The sequence below is a fragment of the Talaromyces atroroseus genome (genome assembly GCF_001907595.1).
Source record: "Talaromyces atroroseus strain IBT 11181 chromosome Unknown scaffold_0, whole genome shotgun sequence".
In the NCBI taxonomy this organism is placed as follows: Eukaryota; Fungi; Ascomycota; class Eurotiomycetes; order Eurotiales; family Trichocomaceae; genus Talaromyces; species Talaromyces atroroseus.
Genome location: NW_017971432.1, coordinates 331108 through 345084, shown reverse-complemented (window position 1 = coordinate 345084; position 13977 = coordinate 331108). Strand labels below are relative to the sequence as shown.

Genomic DNA, 13977 nt, shown 5'->3' with positions numbered 1-13977 from the left:
GCGTGACGACCTTTAACGAAAAGCATAGTGTGAAATATGATTGTCATCATTTGGTATGGTTGCAGGCACCCATCGAATCAGTAAATCAATACCAGAACAGTACTCCTATATCAAACCTGCCTTTATTCTATATCATTTAACAAAACATTGTCACCTCCCATTCTGCTGGTTCGCTCTATTCATCCTTTCCGCCCATCCATTATTCAGACTTCGGCGAATACCCAGTGTTTTGCGCCCGGTATTACCGTTCCCATTCGAGCTCAACTGGCTCATTGTCGTTGTATTTGATGCCATTGTCGTCGTCATTGTTGTTGTCGTTTTATGGAAGGTGGCAGCAGGACGATGACTGGTTTCAGTCACCCCTTTGGTATTGCCTGTTGCTACTGTCGTCGTTGTCTTGTCTGATGGTAGCCAGGTATAGTTATTTGCGTCTGCGACTGCCAGCGGAACCGGACGTGGTGGTTGGTATCGCTGGGGCTGGATACGATAACCTCCATTGCTGACATTATGACTGGTCCGGCTAGATGCATCCGTGGCAACAGTCTGGTCACGGTGAATCGTTTTTGAACCTCTCTTTGCATCTCCTGGGCCTGCTTTGGAAGTAGATGGCGGTTGCATGTTTTGCGGCTTTTGTCTGTTGATACCGAAATATCGGGACAGTGTCTCCTGACCCGGAGGAGCTGCACCATCTTTTCGATTAGACGACGCGACTGGTTTGTTTTGTGCAACTGGTGTCAGCTCCTTCGAAATAGCAGGCGCCGTTTCCATATGTTGCCTTGCTGTTGAAAATCCCATTGACATAGTGCTATTTGATATTGAAAATCCCGATGCATTGCTCATGGTATATGAAGAGCTTGATGTAACGAAACCAGAGGCTGGACTTGCCATGGTAGTTGCTGTCTGAGTTTTATCGTTTAGTCGACGGCGCTTGGTCCAATGTTCCTGAGTCGTTCCTCTTCCATCGAGCGACATCACAGTTTGCGATCCATCCCATCTAGTGGCCGTCTCGCTGTTGTACTCGCCATCATGCGTCCATAAATCGTCGTTAACACTAGGTAATCCCGCCTGTAATCCCCTCACTATTGCCTCTTGGTTTGGATGGTCACGGCCAAGGATATCAGCGATGCCGAAGATAGTTTTATCATGAAATTTGGGTCCAATGGCACGAAATCTGGTTTCAACAAGCTGGCTAGGCAGAAACGAGCTCGGCTTAGTCTCTTCACCGTTCTTGGAATCTCGACGAGGAAGGCTTAGGTAGAGAAGTGCCTGTGCCCTTGTCATAGCTACATACAGCAACCTTCTCTCCTCGTCGCTGTCCTCAGCCCGTGAATGCGGTATGATGCCCTCGTAAACGGCGGCAACAAATACAACAGGCCATTCCAATCCCTTTGCAGCATGGATGGTTGAAATGGTTATCTTCTCTTGCGGCTGATCTTCTTCCTCGCTCGTGATTTCTGTCGACAAAGCTACATTGGCAAGAAATCGGGACAGTGCTTCTTCCCCTATATGCCCCTGATTCTGCTCTAAGCCCTCAATATCGGGAAGAAAATCATCCTGCTGAGAGTTGGATGCTGATGGATCACAAGCTTGAGCTAGGAGTTCTTCCACATTAGCCCACCTGTTTTCTTCATCTAGGGGGTAAGTTGCAGTAAGGTATTCCCGGAACCCAAGCTTCGCAATAATAAACTCGAGTAAAACCCTTGGAGAAGAATCATCAAGACATTCGCCAAGTTTCTTTCTCGCAGACTCGATAAGTCCAACAAGAACTGACAAGCCGATGCTGGCTGCTTTAGAAAAACTCTTCTGGCTAGATCTACGACCCTGGGCCACGTCTTTGATGTAAGTCCACAACGGTAACTTGGCACTCTCAGCGCCCGTAGTTAAGTTTTTGAGTGTTTCTTCACCAATCTTCCTCGTGGGGACATTGATAATTCGAACCAGAGCATCATTATTAGCCGGGTGGCTGACGACACGGAGATAGTCTAAGAGGAGGCGGATCTCAACTCTGTCAAAAAACCGCGAGCCTCCAACCATACGGTAAGGAACTCCCTGCTTGCCTAATTCCGACTCAATCTGTCGAGAAAGAGAAGCCGAACGGAGAAGAATGGCGAAATCCGAGGGCTTGAGCAGCTCCCCCGTTAGTGTAATGCATCTTTTGATTTCCGCCACCATCCATTGTGCTTCTGCGGCGGCTGAAGGTAGTTTTCGTAGAACAGGCATCGTGCCGACTCCATGTGTCGGAAGTAGTTTCTTTACAGGACGAGCTGTATCCTGCTCAATGACTTGCTCGGCCGAACCCAGAATCGAACCTGAAGATCGATAGTTATCTTCTAGCAAGACTACCGAAGTATTCTTATACAGGTTCTGCATGCGCTCAAGGTTCTTGATCTCGGCAGACCGAAATCCATAAATGCTCTGGTCGGGGTCGCCAACTATCGTAATACGCCTGTTCCGCGCAGCAAACAAGTTCATCAGCTCGTACTGAATGAGGTTCGTGTCCTGGAACTCGTCCACAAGGACAGCCTGTACATTCGACACGCAGTGCGGATGCTTTCGTAATAAATCCACACAGCGCAGAAGAAGATCATCGTAGTCCAGTAAGTTCGAACTTGCTAATGCCGCCTCATATTCGCGATAGACCTGCACGAATTCCTGCTTCTCCAAGCTTTTGGGATGGCGGGCATCATCGAGCTCTTGCCAGCTTATTCCTTGCGCTTTTTGGCCTGATATTCTCGACCTTGCGGTGTTGGGCTGTATATTGAGATTCAAGCGCTTCACAATTCTCTTGTTTTCATCGTAAGCACTTTATGACAGAACCTTGCAGCTTAAAAACGGAGGCAAGATCAGAGAGAGAGAAACACACCTTTATAATTGCCAAGCTGTCATTACTATCTGCAATTCCAAACCCTTTCTTCAACCCAATCAAATGTCCGTACGCAACTAGATACCGACGACATATCGAATGGAACGTGCCCAGAATCAGCTTCGACACGACTTGATCGCCAATCAGTTGCGATAAGCGCTCGCGCATTTCACGGCTAGATTTGATCGTGAATGTGCAGCAAATGACATCTTGCGGGCGAAATCCATTCTTTGATGCCGATGTTGTTGTTACTGATGATGATGAAAGCAAATACGCGACGCGTGCGGTCAGGGTCTTGGTCTTCCCGGAGCCGGGAGGAGCCAGGACCTGCAGGATTGAGGCTGGACTTGTTACCGCTGTTCGCTGTGCAGTGTTTAGCCCTTTTAGAATCGGGTTGATGTCCATCGATTAAACTGAGGAAAGAAAAGAGGGCAGAAACGGGAGAGATGGCGATGTTTGTTTGTTCGTTGGACCGAAAGGTACGCAGGCTTCCCCATGACACGCTACGACGCGTGGTCACATGACCAGTATAGAGTTACAAATATGTGTACCATGAATTTCTAGAAAAGAGTCATACAAATTGGGCTTCTTTACAGGCCGGGATATAAAAAAGAGAATGATAACCAGACAATGCTTCAATGAAAAGGAATAACCGCCAACACCCAACCATAATAAAATAGCCAACCCGCCCGAAAAGCCGAAAATAGAAACGGAAAAAAAAAACATAAGACGCAGTCACCGGGTTATGAAAAAACGTTCAGCGGTATACTCATTGTGACACCAAAGTTGGGCACATTGACAACCTCTGATATTTTCAGGTCTCCCGCTACGCTACTCAGTATGTAGGCTTCGTTGCGCGTAAGCCCCTTGGTAGCCACTAGCCACTCAATCATAGCACGGGTGGCTTTACGAGTAGCTTCCAATATATCCGAGTCCACGCCCATAGTAACGTATTGTCCCTTGTCAGGAAACACAATCGATGCTGGCGGTTGAGGAGACAGAAGCAAATGCGGCGACTGGACCCAGGGGTGGTTTTTGCAAACTGTGAATCGAATGGTTGCTTTCATGTTCGTCTCAATAGCTGTTCCGCAAACCTCGCCGTGGCCCTCGGCTGCATGGCCATCACCGCAACTGAACAGAGCACCTGGGGTTTGCACGGGGAGATAAAGGGTCGAGCCAACGACCAAATCCCGACAGTCAATATTACCCCCAACCACAGTAGGTGGGATGGTGGGAAACTCCCCATCAGCACCCGGTGCAAGACCCATAATCCCGAGAAACGGCCGCAAGGGGACACGCACACCTGGTCTCAACTCAGCATAGCCTGCACCCTGATTGAATTTCCAAATCTTCAAGTGAGGCTCTGAGAAATCATCTGCTAGAAGACCAAAGCCTGGGAATAGGGCTGTCCACCCCCAGTTTGATGTTTCTAGGGCTAAGACTTCAATTTTCAGCGCATCCCCGGGTTCGGCATCGCGGACATAGACAGGACCAACTGCCGGGTCAGCGAGCTCCAGGTTAAATGAGTTGAGGGCGGAGGTATCCGAGTCAATAGAGAGCTGTCCGTTACTGCTATCGATGGCATCAAAAGTGACAACGTCACCGGACGAAATGGTCAAGGCAGGCGGCTGCTTGTTGGACCATTTAAGATGTCTTTGGTGGTTGTGGATGTGTTTCGTACACGTCGACATGATGTCTGCTTTTACTTTCTTGCTTTTTTCTGCCTTTGTTCTGTATGAGGAAAAGGACCGAGAGTATGCAGCAGGACCGAAGGCAGAAATATATAGATGTATGTATATATATGCTATGTCTTTGGCTGCCAGAATCCGGCGATCATATTTTGCCTGGGCCTAGATCGAATAGGCTAAGTATCACAGGTGCACAACGTCGGCAGATATAAGAATATTTTATGAGTATTCTGATTGGGGCTTGAATGACGTGCTGCAACGCGAGGAGAAATTTTTTTGGCAGCCTTCCCCAATCACGGTTGCATGATAGGTGAGGAAATTAGTACCTGTCCGAGGACTGGACCAGAACCCAGAGACCGGGCAGACATTTCGTGAGCGAGCAGAATGCTAAGAGTCATTGAATGAGGGAACAAAGTCAAAACTGACTGACAAAACTCGGGCGTGGTGGAGTTTGAAGACTGTGAGTGGTGGTCCAGGCAGCGAAACAGCTTCCTCTTTCGGTGGCGCAACCTTTTGTCATTCGGGCCTGGCGCCAAGAGCAGATTATCTCCTGCCTGTTCGGGGCTAGCGCGTAGTCGCTTGCAAGTCTCTTGACATCGCCTGTTTCCTTATGATCTGACTCACTTCCCGTCGTCGATATCTCTAGTGTTGCATGGATGCATGCTGATCATGGCATATCTCTTGCTGAGGACTGCCTTTGTTTGGAAAAGTTCGACTGGATATCATCATCCCTACATATACCGCTGAATTATAACATGAATCGATCGGATCTCCTGACTTGGCAAAGGCAGCTAGCTAACCACCGTTTCAGAGCATAGATGCCATCGCCATTCCGGAGATGCTGAGTTACTATTTTGCCTGGGCAAGCTCCAAGCCAGAGAAGAAAATGATTCATCCTTTCTCCATCCTCCTTCCTTTCCTGGAGACCGAAGTGAGCAAGCATCCGATGATTTCAAAAGCATAATGAAAAAGAGACTAGGCAGCCAGGCTAGCTACGGTATATGCTATCCATAGTTGCATTATTATAATTATCATTATTATTAAACTCGGAATCCGGACACAGGTAAAAACAGCCGGGTTACTGCAGTATACTAGCCGGGGTGGATAGGTGGGCAGGGGTGGGAGAAGATAAAAACACGATCGCCCTATACTTATAGGCCTCTGTCCAATTGTCTATTGAATACATTTCAAATACAGCTGATTAATCCTATGCTAATTGGCCAACTTCACTAGTCATCTTCTGAAATCTCTTAGGTTTGGTTCTAAAAAGTCCAAGCTAAAGAAAAGCCGGGAGCTTCTGATTTGATATCAGTGCACATGCGCATAGCTAGGAGCCTGGGTGCTTTGAACATTTCTCGGGGACTCCGTACGGAGTGCAGACCCCATTCCGGGAAATGTAGCTCGCTTCACATGGCACTACGTATACGTCGTATAGTTGAGATATTTAGTTGTGGTTTTCGTAACTAACTACTACATACTACATACATGCATACTACTACATAGTCATATGTTCCGCTGTTACGTTGGGATCTATAGTGATATAGGCCAAGCAGATCATTCGCAAATGAGGATGAGCCATCTTCATCCCCAGCCAAACTAACTAACTAACTGCGTAGAATTGGATGTGATCCTTTCTTTCGCAATTTTGGCGTCCAACGTCCATGGAGAATGATAATAGATAAGATAAGAGACTTCGCTCCGAGATCGGCGTAGCTAAGAGGAGGCCTGAGGGGGGCAGGCATCAACAAACTCAAAATGTAACCCCAACCGTCAGTATTACACTTAATATGGGGGAGCTAAGAAATTCTGAAAAAGCAAGTAGTGAGAACCTTGGAAGTAAACAATGTTTGATTTGAAATGACGTTGCAATTTTGTCTTCGGGGAGGAGAAGTGGATGTTCACATGAAACTCCCGGGAAAGGAAGATGAAATCTTCGGAAAATATATATATTGGAATAGGTATATACATTATACGATTTCGCTATGGCCATTACTAACTATGTATCGTTGCCTGTTTCTTTTTTGCTTCCCGCGCCTGAAAAATAAATAGTGGATATAACCTTGCATAAAATCCTGGACTCGATCCCCAAATACAAGTCCGAGTATAAAAATTGCGTATGAGTATAATGTTCGAGGAATGAAATCGCGTGAAAAGAGGATACGGAAGACCGAGAGAGTGTATATTTGTATAGGTGAGTGAGTGAGCGTGTGAAAGAAAAAAAGAAAGAAAATCCTGAAAAGAACTCCAAACCCAATTATTCTGCCTGTGCGGATGACACTTCTTTCCGGACAGCTGCTTTAACTTCATCGACTCGCTGCTGAAGTAATTCCGGTTCGTCTGCATTCTGCTGAAGCGCGAGTCGGAGATTATTAACGGCTTCCTGCCGTGCGGATGTCGCCGTGCCCACCGGCGAAAGCCATACGTCCTCTTGAACACTGTTGGCGAGGTCCCTGGCGGCACGGAACCTGCTCCAGTACTGCGTGGTGAGGTCAATATATGCCGTGTCCTGCAAGGGAACTTCCCATTCGAGCGGTGTCTTTTCCACAATATCAAGCCAATTGGCCATATGAGGCCAGCGGTCGTCTTCGAGACCCGGGAAATGAACGAGCAAGTCCCCCTTTTTCCCTTCATAGGCATGATGCCACTCGTACGTATTGATCCATGGCCGTGGGAGATATGCCATACCATCGGCATATCCTCGACCCTCGGGCCCATTATATGTTTTGGCCATGATGCGGGCCATTGCTTCTTGGTCGGCGGAACGTCCAAGATCGACCTCGGGCAGGTACAGCGGATGAGCAAGAGCCTCTATAAGCATACTGACTGTCCATGGATGGACGTGGAAGAAAACAATTCCAGTGTTCAGCCCATTCTGGTCCTTTGTAGCAACGAAGTGGATTTCTTCAAGTTCGGGCGGCGGGAGGAAGATATCGACTGGGATGGCAGGGTTGATAATAATAGAATCCGCATCAACCCACCTGCAAATGAAATCATCCACGGTTAGTAAAGAAAAAGAGTGCAACAGAAAAGGATGATTGCAATTTTTAACCAACATTAACCATTCCATCCGCTTCAAAGCTGGCTTCGCAAGCTCCTGGATAACAAGCGAGAGCACATAACTTGGCTTATTCCAGAATCCCGCCGAAATATCCTGTTGTAGAACATGCATGGGGTAACCCCATCGTTGTGCGTGACGCTCATGACTTTGAAGTGCTCGCTCGTAAAGAGGGTTCGGGTGGCCGTACAACATGGACACCTTAGCAACCCTTCGTCCATGGCCATTACCGCCCGGCTTTGTTATTTGCGACACCCTATTCGGCGACAAAGAAGGGACATGATAGTTCGACACGCGCCATATCAAAAGCAAGACGGTCGCCGTTAGTAACGCGCCGATCGCTCGTCTGGTGAATCCCTGGGGCATGGTCTTCTTCTTTTTCTTGTTCTTGTATTCTGAGGGGAGCTGCCCGCCCGACACAGCCCTCTCTCTCTTCTCTTTCTCTTTCTGCCTTGTGGCTGCTGCTAGGGAAATCTAGCGTAGATCGATCGATCGTTCGTTCAAGCAATTGGGAAGTCGAACGCGCTTCGTCGAATCTCCATCAGCGGTGGCAGGCGACAATGAGGTTTTCGTGGGCAGTGTCGTCTTTTTCGCAGGGTGATTAGGTCAATGAATCACTGTACTTGCATCTTCGAAGGAGGCTTAACTGGCATCTCCAGATGGTTTCATTCTGCCCGCCAAGCCGTCAGCCTCGGCGCGGTGATTGGCTGCAGCCGTCGCCCTGGCGCATCACGTGATTTCTATACGAGGATTGTCCTCAGGCATTCCACATTCAGCAATCCTCGTTGGCATACGATATATGTATATACGTTTGCTGTACTTTAATAATGCCATTGCTGAAATTTGTGAATATTGAAAATTATCCATGAAGAATAGCTTAATGTTCAAAATTGAGAGATGAGGATCTCACGGAATGCGTGGCTGATCGACTCACTAACCCCGGGTCTTGACTAGCTAACTGCTATTTTTATCCTCGCTTCTATTGGCTGTGGCACTCCTTACACGTACCCTGATCTGAACAATGACAATTATTAACCATTCAATACTTATAATTGTCGTGTAAACAGTAATAAATATGATTAAACACACAGAAAACCAAGAAAAAATAATGTAAACAGCTTCGAACTGGATACGCGTTCATTCGGAGGAAAGTCAGGCCGCCCAAAAGACTGCCGAGGCATGATTTCCTAAATAGGCAATTTTTTCCAGATTGGGCGATTTCGTGGTTAGCCCGAAATCCGTTTGTTCAACAACGCTCCTGTCCTATAAATACTAGGCTAGGTATGCTTCAGACTGAATGATTGGTATGTAGAGAACTCTCGATTGGCATTTTGACTAGACCTTTTCTTGACATACGGTATCTAACCGGTATCATCATGGCGTTTACTCGCGAGGAACGGCTCAAATTAGCGGATATTGATCCTGAGCTCGCTGAGGTGTGTTATTTTCAAATTCACATCAAGAAAACTATAAAAAAAATATTATATTAACAGGATACATCTCCAGACACTAAAAAAAATAACCATCCCCCCAATCCCCGAAGATGCCAACCCAGACGCAGTCATCGCTCGCGTACGCGCATACATGAAAGCCCAACACAAAGCTCCAGACCCAGACAGTGGCGTCACCGAGCAGGACATATTCTACCCTGCGCGGGACGGGCATCAACTACGCGCACGAGTCTTCCAGCCATCTGAAGCACCAGCCGCATCATCCCCGGCTCCCCTACTAGTATATTTCCACGGCGGTGGATGGACCATCGGATCCCCTGAAGACACCGCACCAAGCTGTCGCCGCCTAGTGCAAAACCTGGGCGTAGTCTGCATCGCGCCTAAATACCGACTGGCTCCCGAACATCCGTTTCCGGCTGGGATCAATGATGCATGGGATGCGATACGATGGATTGCAGCAAACGCCGAGTCCGTGCTATCATCATCATCATCTTCTTCTTCTCTGCCATTTCCTGTGTCGTTATCGCGCGGCTTCCTCGTCGGCGGCTCCTCTGCTGGAGCCAATCTAGCAGCTGTCCTGGCCCATCTTGCGCGCGATGATGGCGCAGAAACCCTCAAGCAGCCTATTACAGGCTCCTTCCTTCTATCACCCATGATAATGCCCCCGGAGACCGTCAACACACTCCCCGCAGACTGGAAATATAAAGAAATCTACCTCTCACGCACGCAGGACGCATGCAAGAAAGACCCCATCCTTTCACCGGTTTTGCAAAAGATTTTCTATACGTCGGTAAACGGTGACCCTCGCTCACCCCTATTCGCGCCCTATATATGGCCAACGGGCCATGCAAACTTGCCGCGAACGTATCTCCAGGTGTGCGGAATGGATGTGTTGCGCGATGAAGAGCTTATTTATGAGCAGGTGCTGAGGGAGGAGAATGGTGTTGAGACGCGGTTTGATATCTACCCGGGTATGCCGCATACGTTTTGGAATATGTTTCCGATGTTGACACAGGGGAAGAAGGCAGCGAAAGATCTGGAGGAAGGGGTGAGGTGGTTGTTAAGGACTGAATGATACATCCATTCTACATGGGAATTAGCTTAGAGTTAGATAGTAGTATGCTGTTCTACAGCTTTTGGATATGCCATAGTAAAAAAAGTAATAGAATCGGGCAAGGTAGAGCTCACGAAATGATTATTGTATCTAAGGTCTATCCTCATTTTCACCCTCGCTAGACTATGACATGCCCTTCAATTTTGGGGCCAATCACATACCTACATACCTAGGTATGTATGTCAAACTTACTTTATTTACCTAGAAAAGGTTATCTGGACTTAACCCTTCTCCGCACCTAGGTAGACAATCAATATCAGCCAAATATCTAGGCATAATTAGGCATTGAACAACCAAAACGGCAGTAGCACAAGCCCAGTAAAACACGTCAAAAAGCCAAACATTGACAGGCGTGCGCTATTTATCTGCACGTTTATTGAGTATGTACTATAGATAGTAGTGCATGGTATGTGAGTTGCGGTCAACTCCCGCAACTTCTAAGAGTATATAATATATCTCTATTGTATCGGGTATTAGTACAGCCATTCCATCGAATGACGAAATTAGAGCAAAGCAAGGTAGAAAAGAGATAAACGCCATCATAATCCCGTAAGTAGTAATGATACAATGCATTCAATTGCACGGCATGAAGACGATCAATGCCATGCAATTCGAAAAAGGGAAAGGGGGGAAAGAAAGAAAACGACTAAGAAGCAATGCACGCTAGTCCCGACGCTCATGACCGCAAAAAATCTCCAATGAAGTAAAGACACACGAAACCAAAGTAAAAAAAAAGCCCGAAAATTGTGGAGTGCATGCATGCTGCTGCTGTGTTGCCATGTCAGTTTGCCATTTGGTACTTATGACTTGGAAAGGCTCGCTACTGGCTGGGGACTGGAGAGTCGAGCGGTGAGGACCAGCAATAGCATGCAAGTGATGTGCAGTCCAATGAATGCTGCAGAGGAGCAAAAAAAGCCATAAGAAAAAAAAAAAATAAAAAAAAGAAAACAGCACAGCAACAGCAGGAATTCAACACGCAGCAGAATGTACCGTACATGTATATGTAATAAATGTATGGATGGATGCTGCTGGACTGAGCTGGCAGGGAGAACAAACAAGGCAAACAAAAACAAAGCAACAATCCAAACAGCAAAGTTCGTCCACTCATACAAGGTTGTACACGTATTAGTACAGTAGTAGTAGTAGTAGTTCAAAAAGAGTTAGTAGCAAAAGACTCGAGAATAAGAAGACAGACAAAAGGAGAGCGGCTAATGCAAGGGCGGCGGCGAGGCAGAGAGAGAAAGAGAGAGAGAGAGAGCGAGAGAGTGAAAAGAGGCGTGGATGATCTGAATGGAATTTCCTACCCATGCAATGATTCACGTCTCGGAATGGAAGTCATGGAATAGGGAATTGCATGGTGGATTAGGGGAAGCAATGCACACCGACAGGAGGACTGTAAGTGTAGACGCAGTCGGGGCAGCTAGGGGAAGAAAAGTTAGAGCAGTCGGGGAAATGCGGAATGCCATTCGCCGTACACAGTCCGCCTCACTTCGTCTGGCCTCAGGGAGAGAGAGGAACGTTGGCGCAAGGGGAATGACGAGGTCGCAAAGAAATGAATGAATGAATGTCCGCCTCACTTTTTGTTGTTTGTTCTGTTTGCTTCTTGCGAAAAGACGCGCGGAAAAGGCGGAAGCGGATAGCGGAGCCAGTCACGCGTCGGCGCTTGCCTCACCGCCCTGGGCTAGCTCTAACATAGTTCGCTAGCCAGCTGCTAGTCCGCGGTGGATTTACTTCCAGCGACTCTTGTCCCAGGAGGCCGGCCTCTTGTCGTCGTAGCTCGGTCCGCCGCCATTATGTACGACGACCGCTTTGGGTCCGGATCTGCGCGAGGGATCTAGATTTCGAGACACGGGTTAGCTGCTGGTCTGGCAGTATGTGATAGGCATGGCAGCGCCGGTCGAGGCTTGGGGGATTGTCGGGGTTCGCTTGGGAACGATCGTCGTTGTGAAGATCAAGGGGAGGCCCCCCAAAAAGAAGGGTCTCTTTGGGTTTGGACACTGGAGAGATGTTGAGACATACCTGGTACGTCGGCAACGTGTATCCGATCACTGCTGCTGACTCTGCTGGAGGAATTCGAGTCGGCGTAGTCGCCGAGCTTGTGAGGCATGATGTGCTTGTTGGAGTGTGAGAAGTTTTAGGAGGAAGAGAAGAGGGTGGTAGCTCGATGCAATGGCGCAGCCAGACGAGTAGAGAGATATCAAGCACAGCAGATAGAATGATAAGTTGATATACGTGGGTAGTAGGAAGGTCTCGGTCGCCCTCCCTTATATGTAGACTGGTTGTCGAGTGATCAGACCAAGCTACTTGGGGGCGGTGTTCGATGTTGAAACGAACACGCACGTCGGGATTGGATGACAGAAAAAGACAAAGGAAGTAGTTGATGTAGATGAGTTATTGCTTGAAGACAGAAAGACAGAAAGCAGGGTGGACGCAGGATTATTTATGTTAAGATTGAGTCCATTTACGGACTGGCGTGATGTCCCAGGCAGGAATGCGTTTAGCCTTTGGGTTTAGAGCAGCTGTCTACTCCAGACTACTCCAGACCAAGCATGCACCAACTCCTGCAAGTCGAGACGTCGTCAGTTAGTTACCTTAGGGCCTTAGCATTCACTTGCTGCTAACTACAGGATAGCTGTTACACCGTAGGCCACTGAGTCCATTGCAGCCTTGAATCGACGTCACAAAATAAGACACGAAGGCGCCAGGCAGCAGACCCCTGGGAATCATTACAAAGCCTGCAGGGCAGCCCTGATCACCAGTTGAGCAGCGTTTTGAAACACTACGTAAGTGTAGTGAATGATGATGGGGCGGATACCGCCTTGCTGGTTCAGGAGGCGTCGAGGCTCAGCCCCATCGGGTGATGGTGACTGGACAGAGTAACGGTGGCTCAGTCTGGACTCTGGACTCTGGACTCTGGACTCTAGACTCGTGAGGGACTGACTGGCAACAGAAGATACGGTGTATAATAATAGCATGCACAACTAGTTAAGACTGACAGTTGTGTAAACTAAGCAGCACAAATGGCTTAGCGAGTTATGTCAGGTGACGCTTTTCAGAGCATCCAATCAGAAGCGCCTCCTGAAAACAGACGTCACATGATTTCTGCCAGCCTCGCGCTAGGCTGTTTCCGGTAATCTGTAGTTGTCCCTGCTCTCAGGCTTCAGCTGTTTGTAGTAGAGAATGAAGACGCTGGATTATGGATTATATTATTTCTTTATTCAGCGTTTTAGGAGTAGTCCTGTAGCTCAGTAGTATTGCCAGACAACCAGCCTACGTACTATATACGTAAACAGTACATGCAGCTGTCCTTGTTCATTCCTCACCACTTCTTGTTCTTTTACACGATAACCATACCAAGTGATGAATATGCCTTTGGCCACTGACCCATGTAAGCATCTACTGAGTGCTATAAGTATGCTCAGTGACTTGTGCCAAGTGATCCCCAAGCTCTTGGTATCGGTTCCTGAAAGACCATCCTCAAGGGTCGCATTGGCTAACGTAGTTGGTCTTGTTCGAACATGGCCTAAATGAGAGATTCGGTGATTGGTTTTATAGACCCACTTTGTTTATTGCCAATAACTGAAATCTGGGGAAAGTATGTTTTTCCAAGGATGTGTTTTATCAATATCAAATGCGAACGGAGTATCATCTCCGCTTGTCCTACGGCCGGAGCTCATCATCCGTTGACAATGACTCCATACCTATGTGTTTAGTTAGTTACGGTAAAGTAGCAGTTAACCATTGGTAATAGCATTGCATTGCATTGAAAAGAAAAAAAAAAGAACCGTTTCTGCTAACCATAATAT

General features: G+C 47.6%; 4 protein-coding genes across 4 annotated transcripts; 1 reads left to right on the top strand and 3 right to left on the bottom strand.

Annotated features, from left to right (window-relative positions):
• Nucleotides 1-150: 150 nt before the first annotated feature.
• On the bottom strand, nt 151-4554 carry UA08_00124 (hypothetical protein; the record flags this gene model as incomplete). The annotated part of the gene is made up of 3 exons (XM_020259896.1): nt 151-2751; nt 2864-3219; nt 3633-4554. The coding sequence occupies 3 exons, from the start codon at nt 4552-4554 to the stop codon at nt 151-153; spliced, it is 3879 nt and encodes a 1292-aa protein (XP_020124115.1).
• A 2251-nt stretch (nt 4555-6805) lies between these two features.
• UA08_00123 (hypothetical protein) lies at nt 6806-7972 on the bottom strand (the record flags this gene model as incomplete). Its single annotated transcript, XM_020259895.1, has 2 exons — nt 6806-7529; nt 7605-7972. 2 exons carry the CDS (start codon nt 7970-7972, stop codon nt 6806-6808), a joined length of 1092 nt encoding a protein of 363 aa, XP_020124110.1.
• A 1010-nt stretch (nt 7973-8982) lies between these two features.
• Nucleotides 8983-10132, top strand: UA08_00122 (hypothetical protein; the record flags this gene model as incomplete). The annotated part of the gene is made up of 2 exons (XM_020259894.1): nt 8983-9042; nt 9113-10132. 2 exons carry the CDS (start codon nt 8983-8985, stop codon nt 10130-10132), a joined length of 1080 nt encoding a protein of 359 aa, XP_020124109.1.
• Nucleotides 10133-11898: 1766 nt separating this feature from the next.
• Nucleotides 11899-12278, bottom strand: UA08_00121 (hypothetical protein; the record flags this gene model as incomplete). Its single annotated transcript, XM_020259893.1, has 2 exons — nt 11899-12005; nt 12191-12278. 2 exons carry the CDS (start codon nt 12276-12278, stop codon nt 11899-11901), a joined length of 195 nt encoding a protein of 64 aa, XP_020124112.1.
• Between the last annotated feature and the right edge of the window lie 1699 nt (nt 12279-13977).